Here is a 21,773-nt window from a genome sequence, read left to right as displayed (position 1 = left end):
AAAAAGAGAATTATTCAAATTTTGTACTCACTAGTTCCTATCCTGAGTGAAAAAACAACATATATTTGCCTGTCAAAGAAGGTTAAATTAGACTAACCAGGCTAATCACACTACGCGCAACTAGGGTAGTTGCGTGTGTGCGTGATCAGTTCCATCAAATAGAAAGCGCGCACACACAGAGTCCTTGTCAAAAGTACTCTTTACGGCTTGGAGCCGGCGCCTATTTACGACTCATCCGGGATACGGAAAAGACTATTTACGGCTTGGAGGTAATATTTACAGATGGGATACTGACGGTAGAACTATTTTTGGTCATGTGATCCACTTTTAACCAATCAATGAGCAAGAATATTTCAATTAAGTATAGAATGACAAATTGTTTCCCACCTGTCATTAGTCCTAGACAGCAAGTGGGATTGAATTGGAAGGAAGGCAGTGGTGCCAAGCCTTTTACTTGGTCTTCCCCTATAAAGCCAAATCTTGTTGAAGGACTTGTCCCTGAAGTGCTTTATTTGGGTCAGGTGATTATTGCCTTCTGATACTGAGGTTATGAAATAATGAACAAATGTAATTTCTATATCAGTTCCTTTGTAATTATTTGACTTTGCATAAAGAAAAAAGAAAAACTGAGCATGAAATTAACAAGACTTTGTGGTTGTGGATTATTGAATGTGTATGGGAAACGCAGGGGTCACTCTTCGCAGACGTACAGGGCCTTCCTGCACTAAACCCTCCATTTGTGACACCTGGCAGCTATTGCAGACGTACAGGGCCTTCCTGCACTAAACCCTCCATTTGTGATACCTGGCAGCTATTGCAGACGTACAGGGCCTTCCTGCACTAAACCCTCCATTTGTGACACCTGGCAGCTATTGCAGACGTACAGGGCCTTCCAGCACTAAACCCTCCATTTGTGACACCTGGCAGCTATTGCAGACGTACAGGGCCTTCCTGCACTAAACCCTCCATTTGTGACACCTGGCAGCTATTGCAGACGTACAGGGCCTTCCTGCACTAAACCCTCCATTTGTGACACCTGGCAGCTATTGCAGGCGTACAGGGCCTTCCTGCACTAAACCCTCCATTTGTGACACCTGGCAGCTATTGCAGGCGTACAGGGCCTTCCTGCACTAAACCCTCCATTTGTGACACCTGGCAGCTATTGCAGACGTACAGGGCCTTCCTGCACTAAACCCTCCATTTGTGACACCTGGCAGCTATTGCAGACGTACAGGGCCTTCCTGCACTAAACCCTCCATTTGTGACACCTGGCAGCTATTGCAGGCGTACAGGGCCTTCCTGCACTAAACCCTCCATTTGTGATACCTGGCAGCTATTGCAGACGTACAGGGCCTTCCTGCACTAAACCCTCCATTTGTGACACCTGGCAGCTATTGCAGACGTACAGGGCCTTCCTGCACTAAACCCTCCATTTGTGACACCTGGCAGCTATTGCAGGCGTACAGGGCCTTCCTGCACTAAACCCTCCATTTGTGACACCTGGCAGCTATTGCAGGCGTACAGGGCCTTCCTGCACTAAACCCTCCATTTGTGACACCTGGCAGCTATTGCAGGCGTACAGGGCCTTCCTGCACTAAACCCTCCATTTGTGACACCTGGCAGCTATTGCAGACGTACAGGGCCTTCCTGCACTAAACCCTCCATTTGTGACACCTGGCAGCTATTCCAGACGTACAGGGCCTTCCTGCACTAAACCCTCCATTTGTGACACCTGGCAGCTATTGCAGATGTACAGGGCCTTCCTGCACTAAACCCTCCATTTGGGATGTATATCAAACAAGATGACTTTGTGTGATTACGGTAGTATCCAAGGATTTGTCTTGATCACTATTTTTTGTAACTTGGCCAAGGAGCGACAATGAACATGTTGAACAGGATATGAATCTGGGACCGCTGAATTTCTTAATGCTTGTTGCTCAGTGTAAGTTGGAGCTAAAAGTATATATCGAGGGTTGACAAACAGAAGGCCTTAACTCAAAAAGTGCCTTTTTGAGAAAAATGAGTAAAAATAATATTTTGCATTGAGATGTGACCAAGTATTATTGTGCTATAGATGCAATAGGAAGTTGAATTGAGTTAAGGCTTATGATTTTAAGAATCTGTGGGTATTACAGATTATTTTGGTACCAAAATCTCAAAATGGCCAAAAGTGAGTTTTAACTTAAAAGGCCTTCTGTTTGTCAACCCTCGATATGACACATCAAGAGGGATGGCAGCAAATTTCAATTTTGTTCATTATTCATTCACACTTAAATATGCTCTTAACTCCGTTTTAATTGGACTATTGGTTATGAATGATTCTGTAACTTATGTATCTGCACCTGTTTTGATCAATAACTTAAAATCAATATTCATGATATTAGCAACATTAGACTCATTCCTCTTGACCCCCCTCACCCATCGGTGAAAGACTCATCTAGGTACCAGAGGTATTTGGTGAATGTAATAAAGTTACCATGCAGAGACAATTGAAAAATAAGATAGGATAAGTCTACTTTGATGACAACAGAAGTTTGAAGATTGGTTGTATTTTATTTTCAGGCAAACCACTTTTCCACCAAACCATGTGTTTGGGTGACAGTACATATGCATAATGGCAATGGGTTATTCCAACTGAAATCTGTACCGTCTGTGAAAGACACGACTTTAATATCTCACACAGGCAAATGGGGTTAACTGAATATGTCCCTCCATTTGAAATCTACACCCCCTGTGTGGGATATACTATTCTATACATCTTTTTGTTTCTCATTTTGAAATGGCTGGAGCAATATAACTTGAAATTTGGAAACATTAGATTTATTGGTTCTGTAAAAATCTGACCACCTTTAAGGGTATACGATGTATTGTTGGTCGAAGCAGCAAAAAAAAGTAGTTCACAGCATCTTGCGAATGGTAGTGAGCTTTAGCAAAAGTTGCATTGCTCAATTCATATCGAGCGTGTAGAAGAATTCAAATATCACAGATATACTTTTGTCGGTCCTGTGGTTCATGAGTTATATTGTAAAGAGGGCTGAAACAACAACACTTTTGTAAAACGTACATAACTCATAAAACAACAATAAATCAAGCAAGTTTTCAAAGTATATGATTTGTAGAATGAACTTTTGCAAAACACCAAAGTGTTATTTTTCAATAATATATTGATTCAGATAATGAAAATCGATTTTTTTTTGGCTGCTTTGACCAACCATACCTCGTATACCCTTAAAGCATTGAGTTGTAAAGACCAAGTGATTTGTTTAGTTCTGCCGTTCCCCCTTTCACCATGAATTACAATATCAAGTTGTTTTTCTTGGAAAAGGTCCATATTTAACTTTCATTACATATTGTGGATATGTCCTTAAAAGCTAAATCTATCGCATCACATGAATAGCCAGTATTGGCTATTCCTGTCACCAGGGGAGAAGGGCAAGGGTTGTTACACATGGCTTGGTTGGAAACCTCCCCTGTTGACAGTGGTATGTGAAAATAAAATCTGCCCAAAGGAAATTTATTACCCCCGATACTGGTTATTTGGGGGTAAAATTGTGAAGGACATGTCCACATCATGATAATTATACCCATTTATATCTATGGCTTGGTTTTACATTACGGTTTGCCACCCATGAGATGCGATTTATTCTACAAGTAACCAAGTACCGTATTTTGTCGAATAGACGCCCCCGGGGGGTGTTACATTTTCCCAAGGGGGGGGGGCGTTTATTAGAGGTCATTTTAACGAAAATTCCCGTTAAAATCATTAGGTAAGCTTAAAAGTCACGCTAAAATGACGAACTATGACCTTTTGACACTGACTTTTGGTTCACTTCCGGGTTTGGATGCAGATTTTCGCCATTTATTGCTGCTATTATTGACCATGTGAGCAACTTGGTAAGTTTACTATACAAGATAGCATGGAAATATCGGAATTTTTGAAGCAACGAGGTAAAAAAAAGTGGGGGGGGCGTTTATTTGAGGGGGGGGCGCGACTATTTGACGAAATACGGTATGCACCATTTTCAAAATAATCAGAAAGGGTATGACAGAGGCTATGGTGGCATACCAGGTTCTTAAGTTGTGGAATAAAGTGCTTGTATGAAATGATGACTAGCACCAGACACACTAATTGTGCTGAAAACAGTATACTAGAACCATATCAATATTGTACAAATATAAATTAAATAATACCCTGTTCTTATGTGTACCTTTTAGGCGACAAAACAAAAACCAAATTCAATGGTGGTTGGACATGCAGACTTGCCAAGTAGGGTTGGTTTGTCAGGATTTTTTTATTAATCTTTTTTTCTAAAAGAGGCTAAATGACCCTGTAAAAATCATAGAAAGCCTGAAAAATCTGACAAAAATCTGAAACCTTTTGCAAACAAAATTGTAATTATTTTGAAAATTTTCTAATTTTTTCCCCTTCAAAAATATTTAGTCAAAATCAACTCACTTTGATTTAAAACCAGATTCCCCAAAATGAAAATCTGGGTCAGTCAGTGAGGCCAGTAGAACAGGTCTTTTTTGTCTCCTTATTACAAAATATACAGATGAAGCTTTGTTTAATAAATACATTTCAGAGAGATATACTTTACTTACAAGACTCATATTTACAATTCACAATGCTCGTCAAAGTGTTGGGACACTTAGGTGCAGGGTGCAACCGTTCAATCTTGAATCCTGTAATGTTGTTCATGCATGTGGCCTATACCCAACATGATTTGATTGTGGGGTAAGAAGGGTGTTTGGGAGGCTGGAGCAGGGTTTAGGCTTGACACCAAAGAAAGTGGCATTTAATTTTAAAACATCAGCAATACAACCCAACTAAGACATGACCATAATTTTTCACAAGGGGAGCAGGGTGTTAGCTAGCCACCCATCATTTTAGACAGGCAGTTTGCTCCTGGAGGGACATGCAAAAAAATGCATGTGACATTATGCTAAATTCTAAAAGTAATGCTTGAATAAGTTCTGTGAACTCAAAACAAGACCAGACTAATAAATCAAGGTTATAGCAGCATAAAGGCCTGGTTTATGTTTTCAGGTCAATTTCTGGACAGGTACTATTGTTAAATCCTAGCTAAGACCCTGCTCCTTGTGCTCATGTCTCCATAGGGTGTATGAATTTCAACTGGAACAGCTCGATAGAGTGCACCTTTTCCATAGGCATCCCAACAACTTTTGACAAGCATTGTAGGCAAGTAATAGCCATGTTACATATAGAAGTACTGACACCATAACAATATTGCATAGATTAGAAATAATGCACCCTGTTCTTATAATTATTGAATCAGTTCTCTTTTAAACAAAATAATGAAATGTCTTTTAGATTGTCTTTGGTTGAGATATTACATTGTAATGTACAATTTGGTATGACCAAGTAACAGCTGAGTTCAATAATGTACTCAATAAAGTACTATACTATGAAATAATATACATTTAAAGTTGTTATTTTTGCAGACATTTTTCATCATTTCCAACAATGGGAATATTTTCAAATTTAAGAATAAGCTTGGCAGATTTAGTCACATAACTCATCCTTTTTCAAAATACAGAAATATGAACATGACAAGCTATGACATAATGGTCTGAAGAGCACCATAAATTGGCATATTCCATTTGAAATACACACTACCCTGTGGAAGATGTTAGAAATATCTTCCACAAAGGGGAGTATGAATTTCAAATAGGATGAACACATTAGGCAGCTCCATTTGAATTTCATACACCCTCTGAAAAAGCTTCAATCTGAATCTTTCACAGCGGGAGAGTGAGTTTCAAATAGAGTTGGTTAATGTGCTAATTCCATTTTGTTACTTTATATTTTGCAAATAATTCAAATAAATATTATTTGATCTTTAGGGGCTATGTAAGTTGTTTTGAACATTAAGGTTTCTTAACCCTGGAATTATGAAAGCGTTTAGGCCCCATAACTGCTATATTGTTGGTCTATAAAAGTATATAAAAGTATATTAGAAAAATTGAGGAATCCATCTGTGATGTCAAACAATCGTTTTGGGGCAACATAATTCCCCCCGCATAACAAAATAATTAGCTTAGCAGAGAAATCTTCCATTGAAGCATAACACAGCTTTACTCGGTAAGCTGTTGAATTCCTCAATCAAGTCTTTACACTAGTCTAACCCATGAATATCTTACCAATAATACACCCTAATTTGGAACAAAAATGTTATATTTGTCATCATTATTCTGCAATGACTCCACCGCACTTTGGTCCTCAGTAGTTAAACAATAGATGAGTACTACAGTAACTAGAAGGGACCAGCCAATTAATCCTAGAGCTAGTCCAATAAACAGCAGTGTGCGTGTTAGTCTACTGGCTTCTTGTGCTTGTGTCAATTCACCATCTACTGTCAAGTGACGTACCTGAATGAAAGCAACAGAAGGAATTGTTTGAGGTAAGATCACCCCCACCCTGGCATCATAGACATGTCAAATGCAGGCAAACAAACCTCTAAATGGGCTATTCCAGTTGAAATCCATGCACCCCTATGGAAGACATGACCTTAATCTCTCACACAGGGGTGTTTTTCAAATAGAGTCACCCAATGAGGTAACCCCACTTGAAATTTACACTCCTGTGTGGAAGATAAGGGGCTGTGCAATACTTATGAGCCCTGGGGGAGGGTAAAATTGGGGAGGGGGAAGAATTCTTTAGTAAGCTGAATGGGGGAGGCAATTTTCGACAAGCAGAAGGGGGGGCAATTTTGGCACACATTCATGGTACACCTTTTTATAAAACACTCCAAAAAGGCTTAGGAAACAGTAGGAAATGCTTAAATAATGTGCAAATTCTTACTGCTCGCTATACTCGCAATATACATATATCTAGACCATTAAGGTTTCAAATTAAATTGGGATCCCCAAAATTTGGTAGGCCAAGAGGGGGGGGGGCACATTTTGGCACACTGTTTGATGGAAATTTACCCTCCCGCATGGGGACTCATAATTGGGAAGCTGAACTTTCTTTTCACCCACAGGCAGTGTAGATTTCAAATGGAATCACCCTATCAGGCAATCCCATTTGAAATTCACACTCCCTGTGTGGAAGATCTCATGTCTTCCATAGGGGACCATAGGGGTGTATGGAGTTCAACTAGAATAGCCCATTTTCACCTATATTCATATGTAGTGGTAAATGTAAATAGAAAGCAAACTGACATTTGGAACACTCACCGGCCGGAGCACTTTCATTGGTTCATCATTCGGATGTTAATTATTGCTCTGTTTGTTGTTGCTTTCTATTTATATTTGACATGATCATAGAAATGAGTCTATGTAGCTAAAATTGATTTTGACTTGATTGATAGATTCTTATATTGGGGAATCACTCATTACGGTGTAACCAGAAGTCATTTGAATCAAGGTGTTTGGACCATACTTGAACATTTTTATGAATAATGAGTAAAAATTCTAAATTGAAAATTGTTGACATTAAACTCATTTTCCTCTTGTTTATGAAAGTTCATCTGTGTTGGTATAAATCATGATTTTGATTTAGTAACTTTTGATCCAAACACAAGGAATTACCTCGGAATTTTCAGATGGTACTCCATCTTTCATGTGAGCGAGTCTGTTATCAGGTCAAAGGTAAAAAAGATCACAACCTGATACACTCACTCGCTGATGAAAGATGGAGTACCTTCTGAAAATTCCGAGGTAGGAATTAATTCCTTGTGTTTGGATCAAAAGTTAAATCAAAATCATCATTTTCCTCTTGATAGTGTCATATATATAAAGCTTACTTTTTTTGATTGCAGAAGTGCTGCTACACCAAGAGGGAATCCAAGCCAACAGCACATAATAATGGCGACTGCTTGTTTGAAATAGTCCTTCGGTTGTATAGACCTCATCATGAATACTTCATCACTGGGCTCAATATCTGTAAGCTGAAATAAATGATATTTATTTCACATGTAATGTGACTGAGCAACTAGACAATGACAAAATCAGGTGGTTTGCTTCATTCAATATTCCAAGTATGCCTGGTATGCAGTGCACATAGATAACCCTAACCCTTATTTGGGGAGTATTGAATGAAGAATCAACCCAAATCAGGCATATCAAAAAATCTAATAATATTCATCATGTTAACAGGTAAATAACTTTAATTAACCCCATGAGAACTACCTGTCGATTGGCCAAAAAGAAGTTTTCATTATCAATTGGCCCAATCAGCAACATTGTAAGAATAATTTTACCACACAAAAAAATTTGGGTGATTTATTAATTTACAAAGCTCCATTCTGATTGGTGATTAAAGTGAAGATATCATGTAATTGACCAATCAGAGGCAATGTTAGATTGGCAGGTAGTGCTCAGGGGGTTAAACTACATTCATGCAAGAGAAATTACATACAGGATGACCAAAAGAAAGACAGTAGGCCTAGCCACAAGATCTTACACACATGTGTACAACACTGTATAGTGAAAGAGGCCTCAGATGACCTCTGGGTGACCCCGGATGACTCCAAAATGACATGCCAAAAATTAAGCTCTAAATGTTGACTGTACCAACCAAGTTTCATGCCCATACAACCAATTTTATCAATTTAACCAGATATAAAACTATTTTCAGTAGATAGCATGGGTAGGTTTAAAGCTATCTTCAGTAGATAGCATGGTGAAGATATATAGCTATCTTCAGTAGATAGCATGGTGTAGGTTTAAAGATATTTTCAGTAGATAGCAATGTATAGGTATACAACAATCTTCAGTAGATAGCAAGGTGCACATATATAGCTATCTTCAGTAGATAGCATGGTGTAGGTTTAAAGATATCTTCAGTAGATAGCAAGGTTAAGATATATAGCTATCTTCAGTAGATAGCATGATGCAGGTTTAAAGCTATCTTCAGTAGATAGTAAGGTGAAGATATATAGCTATCTTCAGTAGATAGCATGGTGTAGGTTAAAAGATATTTTCAGTAGATAGCAATGTATAGGTATACAACAATCTTCAGTAGATAGCAAGGTGCACATATATAGCTATCTTCAGTAGATAGCATGGTGTAGGTTTAAAGCTATCTTCAGTAGATAGCAAGGTGAAGATATATAGCTATCTTCAGTAGATAGCATGGTGTATGTTTAAAGATATCTTCAGTAGATAGCAAGGTTAAGATATATAGCTATCTTCAGTAGATAGCATGGTGCAGGTTTAAAGCTATCTTCAGTAGAAAGCAAGGTGAAGATATATAGCTATCTTCAGTAGATAGCATGATGCAGGTTTAAAGCTATCTTCAGTAGATAGCATTGTGTAGGTTTAAAGCTATCTTCAGTAGATAGTAAGGTGAAGATATATAGCTATCTTCAGTAGATAGCATGGTGTATGTTTAAAGCTATCTTCAGTAGATAGCATGATGCAGCTTTAAAGCTATCTTCAGTAGATAGTAAGGTGAAGATATGTAGCTATCTTCAGTAGATAGTATGGTGCAGGTTTAAAGCTATTTTCAGTAGATAGCATTGTGTAGGTTTAAAGCTATCTTCAGTAGATAGCAAGGTGAAAATATATAGGTATCTTCAGCAGATAGCATGGTGTAGATTTAAAGCTATCTTCAGTAGATAGTAAGGTGAAGATATGTAGATATCTTCATTAGATAGCATGGTGCAGGTTTAAAGCTATCTTCAGTAGATAGCAAGATGAAGATAAATAGCTATCTTCAGTGGATAGCATGGTGTAGATTTAAAGCTATCTTCAGTAGATAGTAAGGTGAAGATATGTAGCTATCTTCAGTAGATAGCACTGTGTAGGTTTAAAGCTATCTTCAGTAGATAGCAAGGTGAAAATATATAGCTATCTTCAGCAGATAGCATGATAGTTTGAAGCTATCTTCAGTAGATAGGAAGGTGAAGATATAGCTATCTTCAGTAGATAGCAAGGTGTAGGTTTAAAGCTATCTTCAGTAGATAGCATGGTGTAGGTTTAAAGTTATCTTCAGTAGATAGCAAGGTGAAGATATATATAGCTATCTTCAGTAGATAGTAAGGTGCAGATATGTAGCTATCTTCAGTAGATAGCATGGTGTAGGTTTAAAGCTATCTTCAGAAGATAGGAAGGTGAAGATATATAGCTATCTTCAGTAGATAGCATGGTGTAGGTTTAAACTATCTTCAGTAGATAGCATGGTGTAGGTTTAAAGCTATCTTCAATAGATAGTAAGGTGAACATATATAGCTATCTTCAGTAGATAGCATGGTGTAGGTTTAAAGCTATCTTCAGTAGATAGCAAGGTGAAAATATATAGCTATCTTCAGTAGATAGCATGGTGTAGGTTTAAAGCTATCTTCAGTAGATAGGAAGGTGAAGATATATAGCTATCTTCAGTAGATAGCATGGTGTAGGTTTAAAGCTATCTTCAGAAGATAGGAAGGTGAAGATATATAGCTATCTTCAGTAGATAGCATGGTGTAGGTTTAAGGTTATTAATTATTTTAAACTGTTGTGATTTGGTAGTTCACAGCATCTTACGAATGGTAGTGAACTTTGGCAAAAACTCTATTGCTCAATTCATAGCGAGTGTGTAGAAGAATTAAAATATCACAGATATACTTTTATAGGTGCTGCGGTTCTTGAGTTACGTTGTAAAGAGGGCTGAAACAACAACACTTTTGTAAAAGCGTACATAACTCATTAACAACAATAAATTAAGCAAGTTTGCAAAGTAAATGATTTGCAGAATGAACTTTTGCAAAACATCAAGGTGTTATTTTTCAATAATATATTGATTTAGATAATGAAAATCGATTATTAGGTTGCTTCGACCAACAATACCTCGTCTACCCTTAAAGCTATCTTCAATAGATAGTAAGGTGAAAATATATAGCTATCTTCAGTAGAAAGTATGGTGTAGGTTTAAAGCTATCTTCAGTAGATAGGAAGGTGAAGATATATAGCTATCTTCAGTAGATAGCATGATGCAGGTTTAAAGCTATCTTCAGTAGATAGGAAGGTGAAAATATATAGCTATCTTCAGTAGAAAGTATGGTGTAGGTTTAAAGCTATCTTCAGTAGATAGCAAGGTGAAGATATAAAGCTATCTTCAGTAGATAGCATGGTGAAAATATATAGCTATCTTCAGTAGATAGCATGGTGTAGGTTTAAAACTATCTTCAGTAGATAGGAAGGTGAAGATATATAGCTATCTTCAGTAGAAAGTATGGTGTAGGTTTAAAGCTATCTTCAGTAGATAGGAAGGTGAAGATATATAGCTATCTTCAGTAGATAGCATGGTGTAGGTTTAAAGCTATCTTCAGTAGATAGCAAGGTGAAGATATATAGCTATCTTCAGTAGATAGCATGGTGTAGGTTTAAAGCTATCTTCAGTAGATAGCAAGGTGAAAATATATAGCTATCTTCAGTAGATAGCATGGTGTAGGTTTAAAGCTATCTTCAGTAGATAGGAAGGTGAAGATATATAGCTATCTTCAGTAGAAAGTATGGTGTAGGTTTAAAGCTATCTTCAGTAGATAGGAAGGTGAAGATATATAGCTATCTTCAGTAGATAGCATGGTGTAGGTTTAAAGCTATCTTCAGTAGATAGCAAGGTGAAAATATATAGCTATCTTCAGTAGAAAGTATGGTGTAGGTTTAAAGCTATCTTCAGTAGATAGGAAGGTGAAGATATATAGCTATCTTCAGTAGATAGCATGGTGTAGGTTTAAAGCTATCTTCAGTAGATAGCAAGGTGAAAATATATAGCTATCTTCAGTAGATAGCATGGTGTAGGTTTAAAGCTATCTTCAGTAGATAGGAAGGTGAAGATATATAGCTATCTTCAGTAAATAGCATGGTGCAGGTTTAAAGCTATCTTCAGTAGATAGCATGGTGTAGGTTTAAAGCTATCTTCAATAGAGAGTAAGGTGAAAATATATAGCTATCTTCAGTAGATAGCATGGTGTAGGTTTAAAGCTATCTTCAGTAGATAGCAAGGTGAAAATATATAGCTATCTTCAGTAGATAGCATGGTGCAGCTTTAAAGCTATCTTCAGTAGATAGCAAGGTGAAAATATATAGCTATCTTCAGTAGATAGCATGGTGTAGGTTTAAAGCTATCTTCAGTAGATAGGAAGGTGAAGATATATAGCTATCGTCAGTAAATAGCATGGTGCAGGTTTAAAGCTATCTTCAGTAGATAGCATGGTGTAGGTTTAAAGCTATCTTCAGTAGATAGTAAGGTGAAGATATATAGCTATCTTCAGTAGATAGCATGGTGTATGTTTAAAGCTATCTTCAGTAGATAGCATGATGCAGCTTTAAAGCTATCTTCAGTAGATAGTAAGGTGAAGATATGTAGCTATCTTCAGTAGATAGTATGGTGCAGGTTTAAAGCTATTTTCAGTAGATAGCATTGTGTAGGTTTAAAGCTATCTTCAGTAGATAGCAAGGTGAAAATATATAGCTATCTTCAGCAGATAGCATGGTGTAGATTTAAAGCTATCTTCAGTAGATAGTAAGGTGAAGATATGTAGATATCTTCATTAGATAGCATGGTGCAGGTTTAAAGCTATCTTCAGTAGATAGCAAGATGAAGATAAATAGCTATCTTCAGTGGATAGCATGGTGTAGATTTAAAGCTATCTTCAGTAGATAGTAAGGTGAAGATATGTAGCTATCTTCAGTAGATAGCACTGTGTAGGTTTAAAGCTATCTTCAGTAGATAGCAAGGTGAAAATATATAGCTATCTTCAGCAGATAGCATGATAGTTTGAAGCTATCTTCAGTAGATAGGAAGGTGAAGATATAGCTATCTTCAGTAGATAGCAAGGTGTAGGTTTAAAGCTATCTTCAGTAGATAGCATGGTGTATGTTTAAAGTTATCTTCAGTAGATAGCAAGGTGAAGATATATATAGCTATCTTCAGTAGATAGTAAGGTGCAGATATGTAGCTATCTTCAGTAGATAGCATGGTGTAGGTTTAAAGCTATCTTCAGAAGATAGGAAGGTGAAGATATATAGCTATCTTCAGTAGATAGCATGGTGTAGGTTTAAACTATCTTCAGTAGATAGCATGGTGTAGGTTTAAAGCTATCTTCAATAGATAGTAAGGTGAACATATATAGCTATCTTCAGTAGATAGCATGGTGTAGGTTTAAAGCTATCTTCAGTAGATAGCAAGGTGAAAATATATAGCTATCTTCAGTAGATAGCATGGTGTAGGTTTAAAGCTATCTTCAGTAGATAGGAAGGTGAAGATATATAGCTATCTTCAGTAGATAGCATGGTGTAGGTTTAAAGCTATCTTCAGAAGATAGGAAGGTGAAGATATATAGCTATCTTCAGTAGATAGCATGGTGTAGGTTTAAGGTTATTAATTATTTTAAACTGTTGTGATTTGGTAGTTCACAGCAACTTACGAATGGTAGTGAACTTTGGCAAAAACTCTATTGCTCAATTCATAGCGAGTGTGTAGAAGAATTAAAATATCACAGATATACTTTTATAGGTGCTGCGGTTCTTGAGTTACGTTGTAAAGAGGGCTGAAACAACAACACTTTTGTAAAACGTACATAACTCATTAACAACAATAAATTAAGCAAGTTTGCAAAGTAAATGATTTGCAGAATGAACTTTTGCAAAACATCAAGGTGTTATTTTTCAATAATATATTGATTTAGATAATGAAAATCGATTATTAGGTTGCTTCGACCAACAATACCTCGTCTACCCTTGAAGCTATCTTCAATAGATAGTAAGGTGAAAATATATAGCTATCTTCAGTAGAAAGTATGGTGTAGGTTTAAAGCTATCTTCAGTAGATAGGAAGGTGAAGATATATAGCTATCTTCAGTAGATAGCATGATGCAGGTTTAAAGCTATCTTCAGTAGATAGGAAGGTGAAGATATATAGCTATCTTCAGTAGATAGCATGGTGCAGGTTTAAAGCTATCTTCAGTAGATAGGAAGGTGAAGATATATAGCTATCTTCAGTAGATAGCATGATGCAGGTTTAAAGCTATCTTCAGTAGATAGGAAGGTGAAAATATATAGCTATCTTCAGTAGAAAGTATGGTGTAGGTTTAAAGATATCTTCAGTAGATAGCATGGTGTAGGTTTAAAGCTATCTTCAGTAGATAGCATGGTGAAAATATATAGCTATCTTCAGTAGAAAGCATGGTGTAGGTTTAAAGCTATCTTCAGTAGATAGCAAGGTGAAGATATATAGCTATCTTCAGTAGATAGCATGGTGTAGGTTTAAAGCTATCTTCAGTAGATAGCAAGGTGAAAATATATAGCTATCTTCAGTAGATAGCATGGTGTAGGTTTAAAGCTATCTTCAGTAGATAGGAAGGTGAAGATATATAGCTATCTTCAGTAGAAAGTATGGTGTAGGTTTAAAGCTATCTTCAGTAGATAGGAAGGTGAAGATATATAGCTATCTTCAGTAGATAGCATGGTGTAGGTTTAAAGCTATCTTCAGTAGATAGCAAGGTGAAAATATATAGCTATCTTCAGTACAAAGTATGGTGTAGGTTTAAAGCTATCTTCAGTAGATAGGAAGGTGAAGATATATAGCTATCTTCAGTAGATAGCATGGTGTAGGTTTAAAGCTATCTTCAGTAGATAGCAAGGTGAAAATATATAGCTATCTTCAGTATAAAGCTATCTTCAGTAGATAGGAAGGTGAAGATATATAGCTATCTTCAGTAAATAGCATGGTGCAGGTTTAAAGCTATCTTCAGTAGATAGCATGGTGTAGGTTTAAAGCTATCTTCAATAGATAGTAAGGTGAAAATATATAGCTATCTTCAGTAGATAGCATGGTGTAGGTTTAAAGCTATCTTCAGTAGATAGCAAGGTGAAAATATATAGCTATCTTCAGTAGATAGCATGGTGTAGGTTTAAAGCTATCTTCAGTAGATAGCAAGGTGAAAATATATAGCTATCTTCAGTAGATAGCATGGTGTAGGTTTAAAGCTATCTTCAGTAGATAGGAAGGTGAAGATATATAGCTATCGTCAGTAAATAGCATGGTGCAGGTTTAAAGCTATCTTCAGTAGATAGCATGGTGTAGGTTTAAAGCTATCTTCAGTAGATAGCAAGGTGAAAATATATAGCTATCTTCAGCAGATAGCATGGTGTAGGTTTAAAGCTATCTTCAGTAGATAGCAAGGTGAAGATATATAGCTATCTTCAGTAGATAGCATGGTGTAGGTTTAAAGCTATCTTCAATAGATAGTAAGGTGAAAATATATAGCTATCTTCAGTAGATATAGCATGGTGTAGGTTTAAAGCTATCTTCAGTAGATAGTAAGGTGAAAATATATAGCTATCTTCAGTAGAAAGTATGGTGTAGGTTTAAAGATATCTTCAGTAGATAGCAAGGTTAAGATATATAGCTATCTTCAGTAGATAGCATTGTGTAGGTTTAAAGATATCTTCAGTAGATAGTAAGGTGAAGATATCTTCAGTAGATAGCATGGTGTAGGTTTAAACTATCTTCAGTAGAAAGTATGGTGTAGGTTTAAAGCTATCTTCAGTAGATAGCAAGGTGAAGATATATAGCTATCTTCAGTAGATAGCATGGTGTAGGTTTAAAGCTATCTTCAATAGATAGTAAGGTGAAAATATATAGCTATCTTCAGTAGATAGCATGGTGTAGGTTTAAAGCTATCTTCAGTAGATAGGAAGGTGAAGATATATAGCTATCTTCAGTAGATAGCATGGTGTAGGTTTAAAGCTATCTTCAGTAGATAGCAAGGTGAAGATATATAGCTATCTTCAGTAGGTTTAAAACTATCTTCGGTAGATAGCATGGTGCAGGTTTAAAGCTATATTCAGTAGATAGGAAGGTGAAGATATATAGCTATCTTCAGCAGCATGGTGTAGGTTTAAGCTATCTTCAGTAAAAAGTATGGTGTAGGTTTGAAGCTATCTTCAGCATGTTCAGTAGATAGTAAGGTGAAGATATATACAGTGGCAACTCGTTAACACGAACCCTCTTAACATGAAGTTCCTGATAACAAGAAGTATGTTTTACATTCCCAAGCATACATTTCACATGTTATTAGAACTGGATAACATGAACTCCTGATAACAAGAAGTAAAATTTGAATTCCGCACAACTTTGTGTTAATGAGTTTCCACTGTAGCTATCTTCAGTAGATAGCATGGTGCAGGTTTAAAGCTACCATCACTAGATATCATGGTGCAGGTTTAAAGATATATTCAGTAGATAGGAAGGTGCACATATATAGCTATCTTCAGGCGATAGCATGGTGTAGGTTTAAAGCTATCTTCAGTTAAGATATAGCTATCTTCAGTACTGAATAACAAAGTAAAGCAGTTTAAGATATTGCTTGTTTTAAATCCCCTTCACCTTCCTCCTGGCTCCCCCACACCATTGCAACTGCAACCAAGACATCACACTGATCTCTTGTGCAGAATAAAAATAAAATAACCTCCTCTTTTTCACACACCGGTATGTGTACGGCCCTTTACCCTATATTGAGGGTTCAGGGCAAGACAGCCCTTACCGGGCCCTATCTGCAATAGATGCCAGTTGTAATATGTTTTAGATGTGTACAATATAGAATGCACGGGACTACATGACTAGGCTACCTATATAGAGATTCACGGGACTACATGACTAGGCTACCTATATAGAGATTCACTGGACTACATGACTAGGCTACCTATATAGAGATTCACTGGACTTCATCTATCACTGGACTACCTATAAAGCTACGATCACTGGCTACATATAATAATGTAGTCAGTGTCTATAGGTAGTTAGTCAGTGAAGCTCTATAAGTAGTATGCAAATAAGCTAAGTCTTCTGATCAACTGCCAGGTGATTGGGAAATCACAACAGATATACAGTGGAGAATTACAGAAAACAAAGCACTTGGTATAAAGAAGAATGCAATCCAGGATGTGGGCCTACAATGATAATGTGTTTTTAGAGCTGGGTAACTTAAAAAAAAGTTTACAAATTAAACAATTAAAATGTCAAACATTGCTTGCCCTCAGCTCCTTTCACTTTTTACCTCCCCCCCCCCTGAAAAACAAAACAGTGCTTTAATTAGAGCTCATAATCCAAATGTCAATTATGATTTGCAAATATTTAACAAAAATTTGTATGCCATTTTAATGATGGGACATATTTCCACAATCACCAGATATCTCTTATAATGAAAGACAGAGATAAAAAGACTAGTTCCCATCTGCAATTCTGACAGCTAGACAGAGAATGCCGTACTGTGCAATCACGCCGCGCTTTTTGAATGAAAGTCACGTCACACCTTTGCCCTGACGTCAGACGCGATTTGGTCTTTTTATCTCTGTCTTTCTTTATAAATTGTGTGCCAAAAATTCAAATTGCTTTAGTAAATTATCAGATTTGAGCATTCATCTAAATTTTTTTATCTTGAGGATTCTGATCTCATTCCCAAGCTGATTGTATGTTTTGATGTCTAAACACTTACCACTATTATACCTGCCTCTCCATTAGGGATTCCATTCTCAACCGTACATGGACTATTGCCAGTCTCATCTACCAACTGGTTGTATGCTATGCAAGAGATATAAAAGAATTAAAAATAACATTTGAAGAGAAAGATTCTATAGCTGAGACAAAAACAATCAGCCTTTTGAGAAAATTAGCTTTGACAGTTACGCATTCAAGGTTAGAGTCCAATGTTTTTTTGTTTTTTGGTGATCAGCAATACATGTTATATTTGTAGCCTGTTGATGTTTATATTTGAAAAAGTTATTTTGATCTGAGACGAATACCTTAGGTATATTCGTCTCAGTTTTGATGAGTCGATGTATCTTTTGAGCAAAACATTGCTTAATTTGAACAGGTATATAATGAATTGAAAGTTGTTGTTGAGTTTCCCATCACCCGCCTGCATCTCTTCCCATCACCCGCCTGCATCGCTTCCCATCACCCGCCCGCATCGCCTTTTTCATGCAATGTCAGAATGTCATTTTGCAAAATTAAACAAAACATTTCCCAAACATTTTATTCCCCCCCCCCCACCCAAAAAGCTCGCTATGCCCTGGAGGTCAATATTCTACATTTAGCTATAGTATATTGACTTTTCATCTAGTGAATAGTCGATGTATGATCATTTGAATATATATACAACAAATACAGTTGAATGGAAATAAAGCTAGGCACCTCAAGTGCTGGCGGAAACATTAAAAATTGGGGTGAGGGGGAATCGGGGGACGAGCATGTATTATTCAGCTTTACATTCCCAGTAGAAGTGGTTTACGCTCTGCGCAGGACACCAGGCTTCTCATTGTTCCACATACACGCACTCTAACTGGTGATAAAGCTTTCTTTGTTGCAGGACATTTTCTTTGGAACAAACTCCCTCGCCATATCCGCCACTCTCCAACGCTGGCAAGCTTCCGGTCTAATCTAAAGACTCATTTATTTGATATTTGATTTGTTGTTTGTTCTTGTATGTTTTTTCTTCTTTATTTTCTCTTGTAAAGCGCTGTGATACATGGTTTTCTTTGTAAGAGCGCTATATAAATGCTTGCATAGTATAGTATAGTATTATTTCCTGTTTTTCTGTCAATTTCAGACTATTTTAGCCCCCCAACGGAATGTGTGTTATGGTATGATGGACCAGTGCATGCGGAGTATGCACATTTGTACCCTTGGGCCCAACACAGTGTGCTTTTTGTGCTTACAATGTACCGGTATTTCGTTCTATTCTAATTTTTTTTGGGGGGGGTCATCCCCCTAATTGCCAAAATTTAGGGCAACATCATCAACTGCAGAAGTGGCTGGTCTGCAAAGGTTAGAAAAACACGTTTGTGCTAATGTTTTCTAATCAGAAATGAGTCTCTGAGTATTTCTATTTTATAGTACTGGGCATTGGCGTATACGTACGCAGGGGGGTGTTACGTGTGTGAAACACCCCCCTTGGAGCTGTCCAAAAAAATGGGGGAAAAGAAAAGACAAAGAAAGAGAGAGAGAGAGGAGAGAGAAGGAGGGAGAGGGAGAGGGGGAGATGAGCAAGGCATAGGGGGACATATCACAATCATAGGCCTATAGTTGCCTTAACAACTTCCACACAAATTATCTCACCCCTATACCCGGTGTTGACCGGCAACATACATAAATGTGTTAATTGTTAATACATGTCAACACCCCACACCCTCCCCACATCATCACACCCCTGGCAACATACGTAAAAGTTTTAATTGTTAATTTACATAGATATACATGTTTACACCAACACCCACCCCTACATCATCACACCCGGTACCCTTACCCCAGCAACTTACTTGAAAATTTTAATTGTCAACCCCATCATCACGCTTAAAAAAACTGCATCTCTTACACCGCATTGCGCCATGCTATCAGCTGAAAACTGTTTGCAATTTTTTTTCTGTCAAATCACGGTGCAAGCTAGTACGCAAGCATACTTCAGATGATTTTTACTTTGTAATCCAAATCTAACACTTTTCAAAAGAATATTGTTAAAATAAAGCATAATTAGACAGTTTTTTGCATTGAAATAGCGTAAAAATTATGCACCAAATGGCTTCAATTGGACCTTCATTTTGCAAAATTTCTGAGAAGGGAAAACTTGTACACGAAAGGCTTCATAGACCGTCATTTCATAAGTTTTCGGCATTTTGAAACTAAAATTTTACACACTATGTGCCAAAATGGTCCAGCAAACCGCTTCAATTAGGTCTTCATTTTGCAAAAGTTTCTTACTTCTGAGGGGGGCACACCCCCATCAGACACCCCGTACATAGTGGATAAACAAGTTACCATTTTGCTTTAACACAATTTATAGGCCTACAATTAACATGATTAAAGGGAAAACTTGTTCACGATAGACTTCATGGTCCGTCATTTCACAAATTTTCGGCTTTGTCAGACTATGATGACGCGATGTCCGCTACGCGGTCATTTTAAACATTTTATTAGTTTTTTTTTTTTTAGCATCACACGTACCCCCTTGAAAAATTCCTGCGTACGCTACTGGTACTGGGGCCCGAGCACATGGTGAAGACCTCAGCATCGCGCTCGCTGGATTTAGATGTTTTTGCTGACTTGGAACTTTTGCCACGTTTAAAGACTTTTGTCTGGCAGCGTTTATTTTATAGGCCTATTGGTCTAACGGCTCGCATCCAACACTTGGAAAACCACTTTTATTACAATGGGGGAAAGTGTGCCCCGCTTTTTAGAAAGGGCATTTTGTGATCCACAGCCTCATCCCCTATATCTGGTTCCATACAGCAATACGCAGTATTGCTGTCTGGTAAGCAGGTACGAATTGAGACCGTGTGAATTGAGACGTTGTGAATTGAGACGTCGGAGCCGGTCAAACACAGAGGACTAGCCTACATCCCGTATCCTACTATCACTCAAACAAGCAAATCTCTTCACGAATTCACTCACCTTGCGATCCTACATCATCAGTTGAAACAAACATCTAAGTTTCCAAAAACAACTTTGTCATTCCTCAAAACTACAAGTAACTTCATTAATAAAAAATTGAAATCATACTATTACCCGTTATTGAAAATTTTGTTCGATTTATGTGAACCAAAAGAACGCATACGAGTCGAGTTCAGTTTACCAAAATGGTAGCTCCTGCCTCCTGGTCACCTCAGATATGACGTCAGTATCACGCTGCCTATTAAACGGTGGATCGGATTGGTTGAAATCAACGCCACGTTTTTGACCTTACAGGGGTCAGAGATATGCATATTCATGTATGAAAACAGCGATGCGGATATAGTATCATCACCGAGAACTGAGAATTGCGACATTTTCGATGTTTGTACCGGGAATTTCAGACACGGAGACTCATGGAGATTTGAAAAATTCGTCCAAAAGGTAACCAAAGGGTTGGGGATCGCATTTTTAACTATCACTAAATGTTTGAATTGAGGTCGGCTAAAAAGTAGACAGTCTCGGGGACTGTAATTGGTGTAGATGTCACATTTTGAACAGTGAGCGATAAGTGACCAATTTCATGCTCAGCACAAGTGACTATCTTTACACAGGGTACTCATCCCCCACTTTTCTCAAAAAAAGTTTTTATATCTTTGACATATGTTTATGTACAAAATATTTCTTGCAGATTAATTTGTTTAGCAAAGATATCGTGAAATTTGAATTTCGTTCTGGTACACCAGAACGAAATTACAACGTATTGTCCATGGAGTCACTGTAATATACATAATAACTCGCAAAGTGACGCAAACGCAATATCGGAATCAACTGAAATTTTGGGAATATGCTTTTTTTTCGTGGATATGTACTGAAAAATGTCATAAAAAGAGGATGCTAGGAGCACGAAATACTCCTTTAAATACTAGTAAATAGCCAATCATTGCAATAGGAAGTATAAAGCACCTTGGCTAAAATTAGTGCTTGTTTAAGTTGTTTTGTTCTTTTTGTAGGAATGTTTTATAATAACGCTTCACATATGAAGTAATTTATTAATTTATAATTCTAAATTATTGTCACTTGTGAATTACCTACCTGTTGTCATTATACTCAATCACATTAGAAGCCTTCAACAAGACAATTTACACGGATACGCTGATGAGAAGCTTGGCTTGGTAGCTCTTGGTACATAGTACATACAATAATCAGTACAATAATATTCAGATGTCATTTCAATCATGGATGATTGCTTATTTTGGAGACAGCTGTCGCTAATTTTCGTGACATTTATTCTCATCCACTTCTGTAATAAAGGTCAACACTTAACGGGACTTTACCGCGTAGTTTGAACTTTGCACCCTGACTGAAGTGATAATAT

The 21,773-nt window shown here is 37.2% G+C and overlaps 2 protein-coding genes across 2 annotated transcripts in view; one reads left to right on the top strand and one right to left on the bottom strand.

Annotated features, from left to right (window-relative positions):
* Positions 1 to 21,773, top strand: part of LOC140165612 (ubiquitin-conjugating enzyme E2 T-like) — a 264,610-nt gene that overhangs the window by 147,488 nt on the left and 95,349 nt on the right. The gene's annotated exons all lie outside the window — the stretch shown is intronic.
* On the bottom strand, positions 5,872 to 21,595 carry LOC140165607 (uncharacterized). Its single transcript, XM_072188889.1, has 4 exons — positions 21,491 to 21,595; positions 17,448 to 17,533; positions 7,770 to 7,913; positions 5,872 to 6,390 (listed from the first exon to the last, which is right to left on the bottom strand). The coding sequence occupies exons 1-4, from the start codon at positions 21,498 to 21,500 to the stop codon at positions 6,175 to 6,177; spliced, it is 456 nt and encodes a 151-aa protein (XP_072044990.1). The 5' UTR covers positions 21,501 to 21,595; the 3' UTR covers positions 5,872 to 6,174.

The sequence above is a fragment of the Amphiura filiformis genome, chromosome 12 (assembly GCF_039555335.1).
Source record: "Amphiura filiformis chromosome 12, Afil_fr2py, whole genome shotgun sequence".
Lineage (NCBI taxonomy): Eukaryota > Metazoa > Echinodermata > Ophiuroidea > Amphilepidida > Amphiuridae > Amphiura > Amphiura filiformis.
The sequence above is the reverse complement of the archived record's forward strand: the minus strand, read 5'-3'. Positions and strand labels throughout refer to the sequence as shown.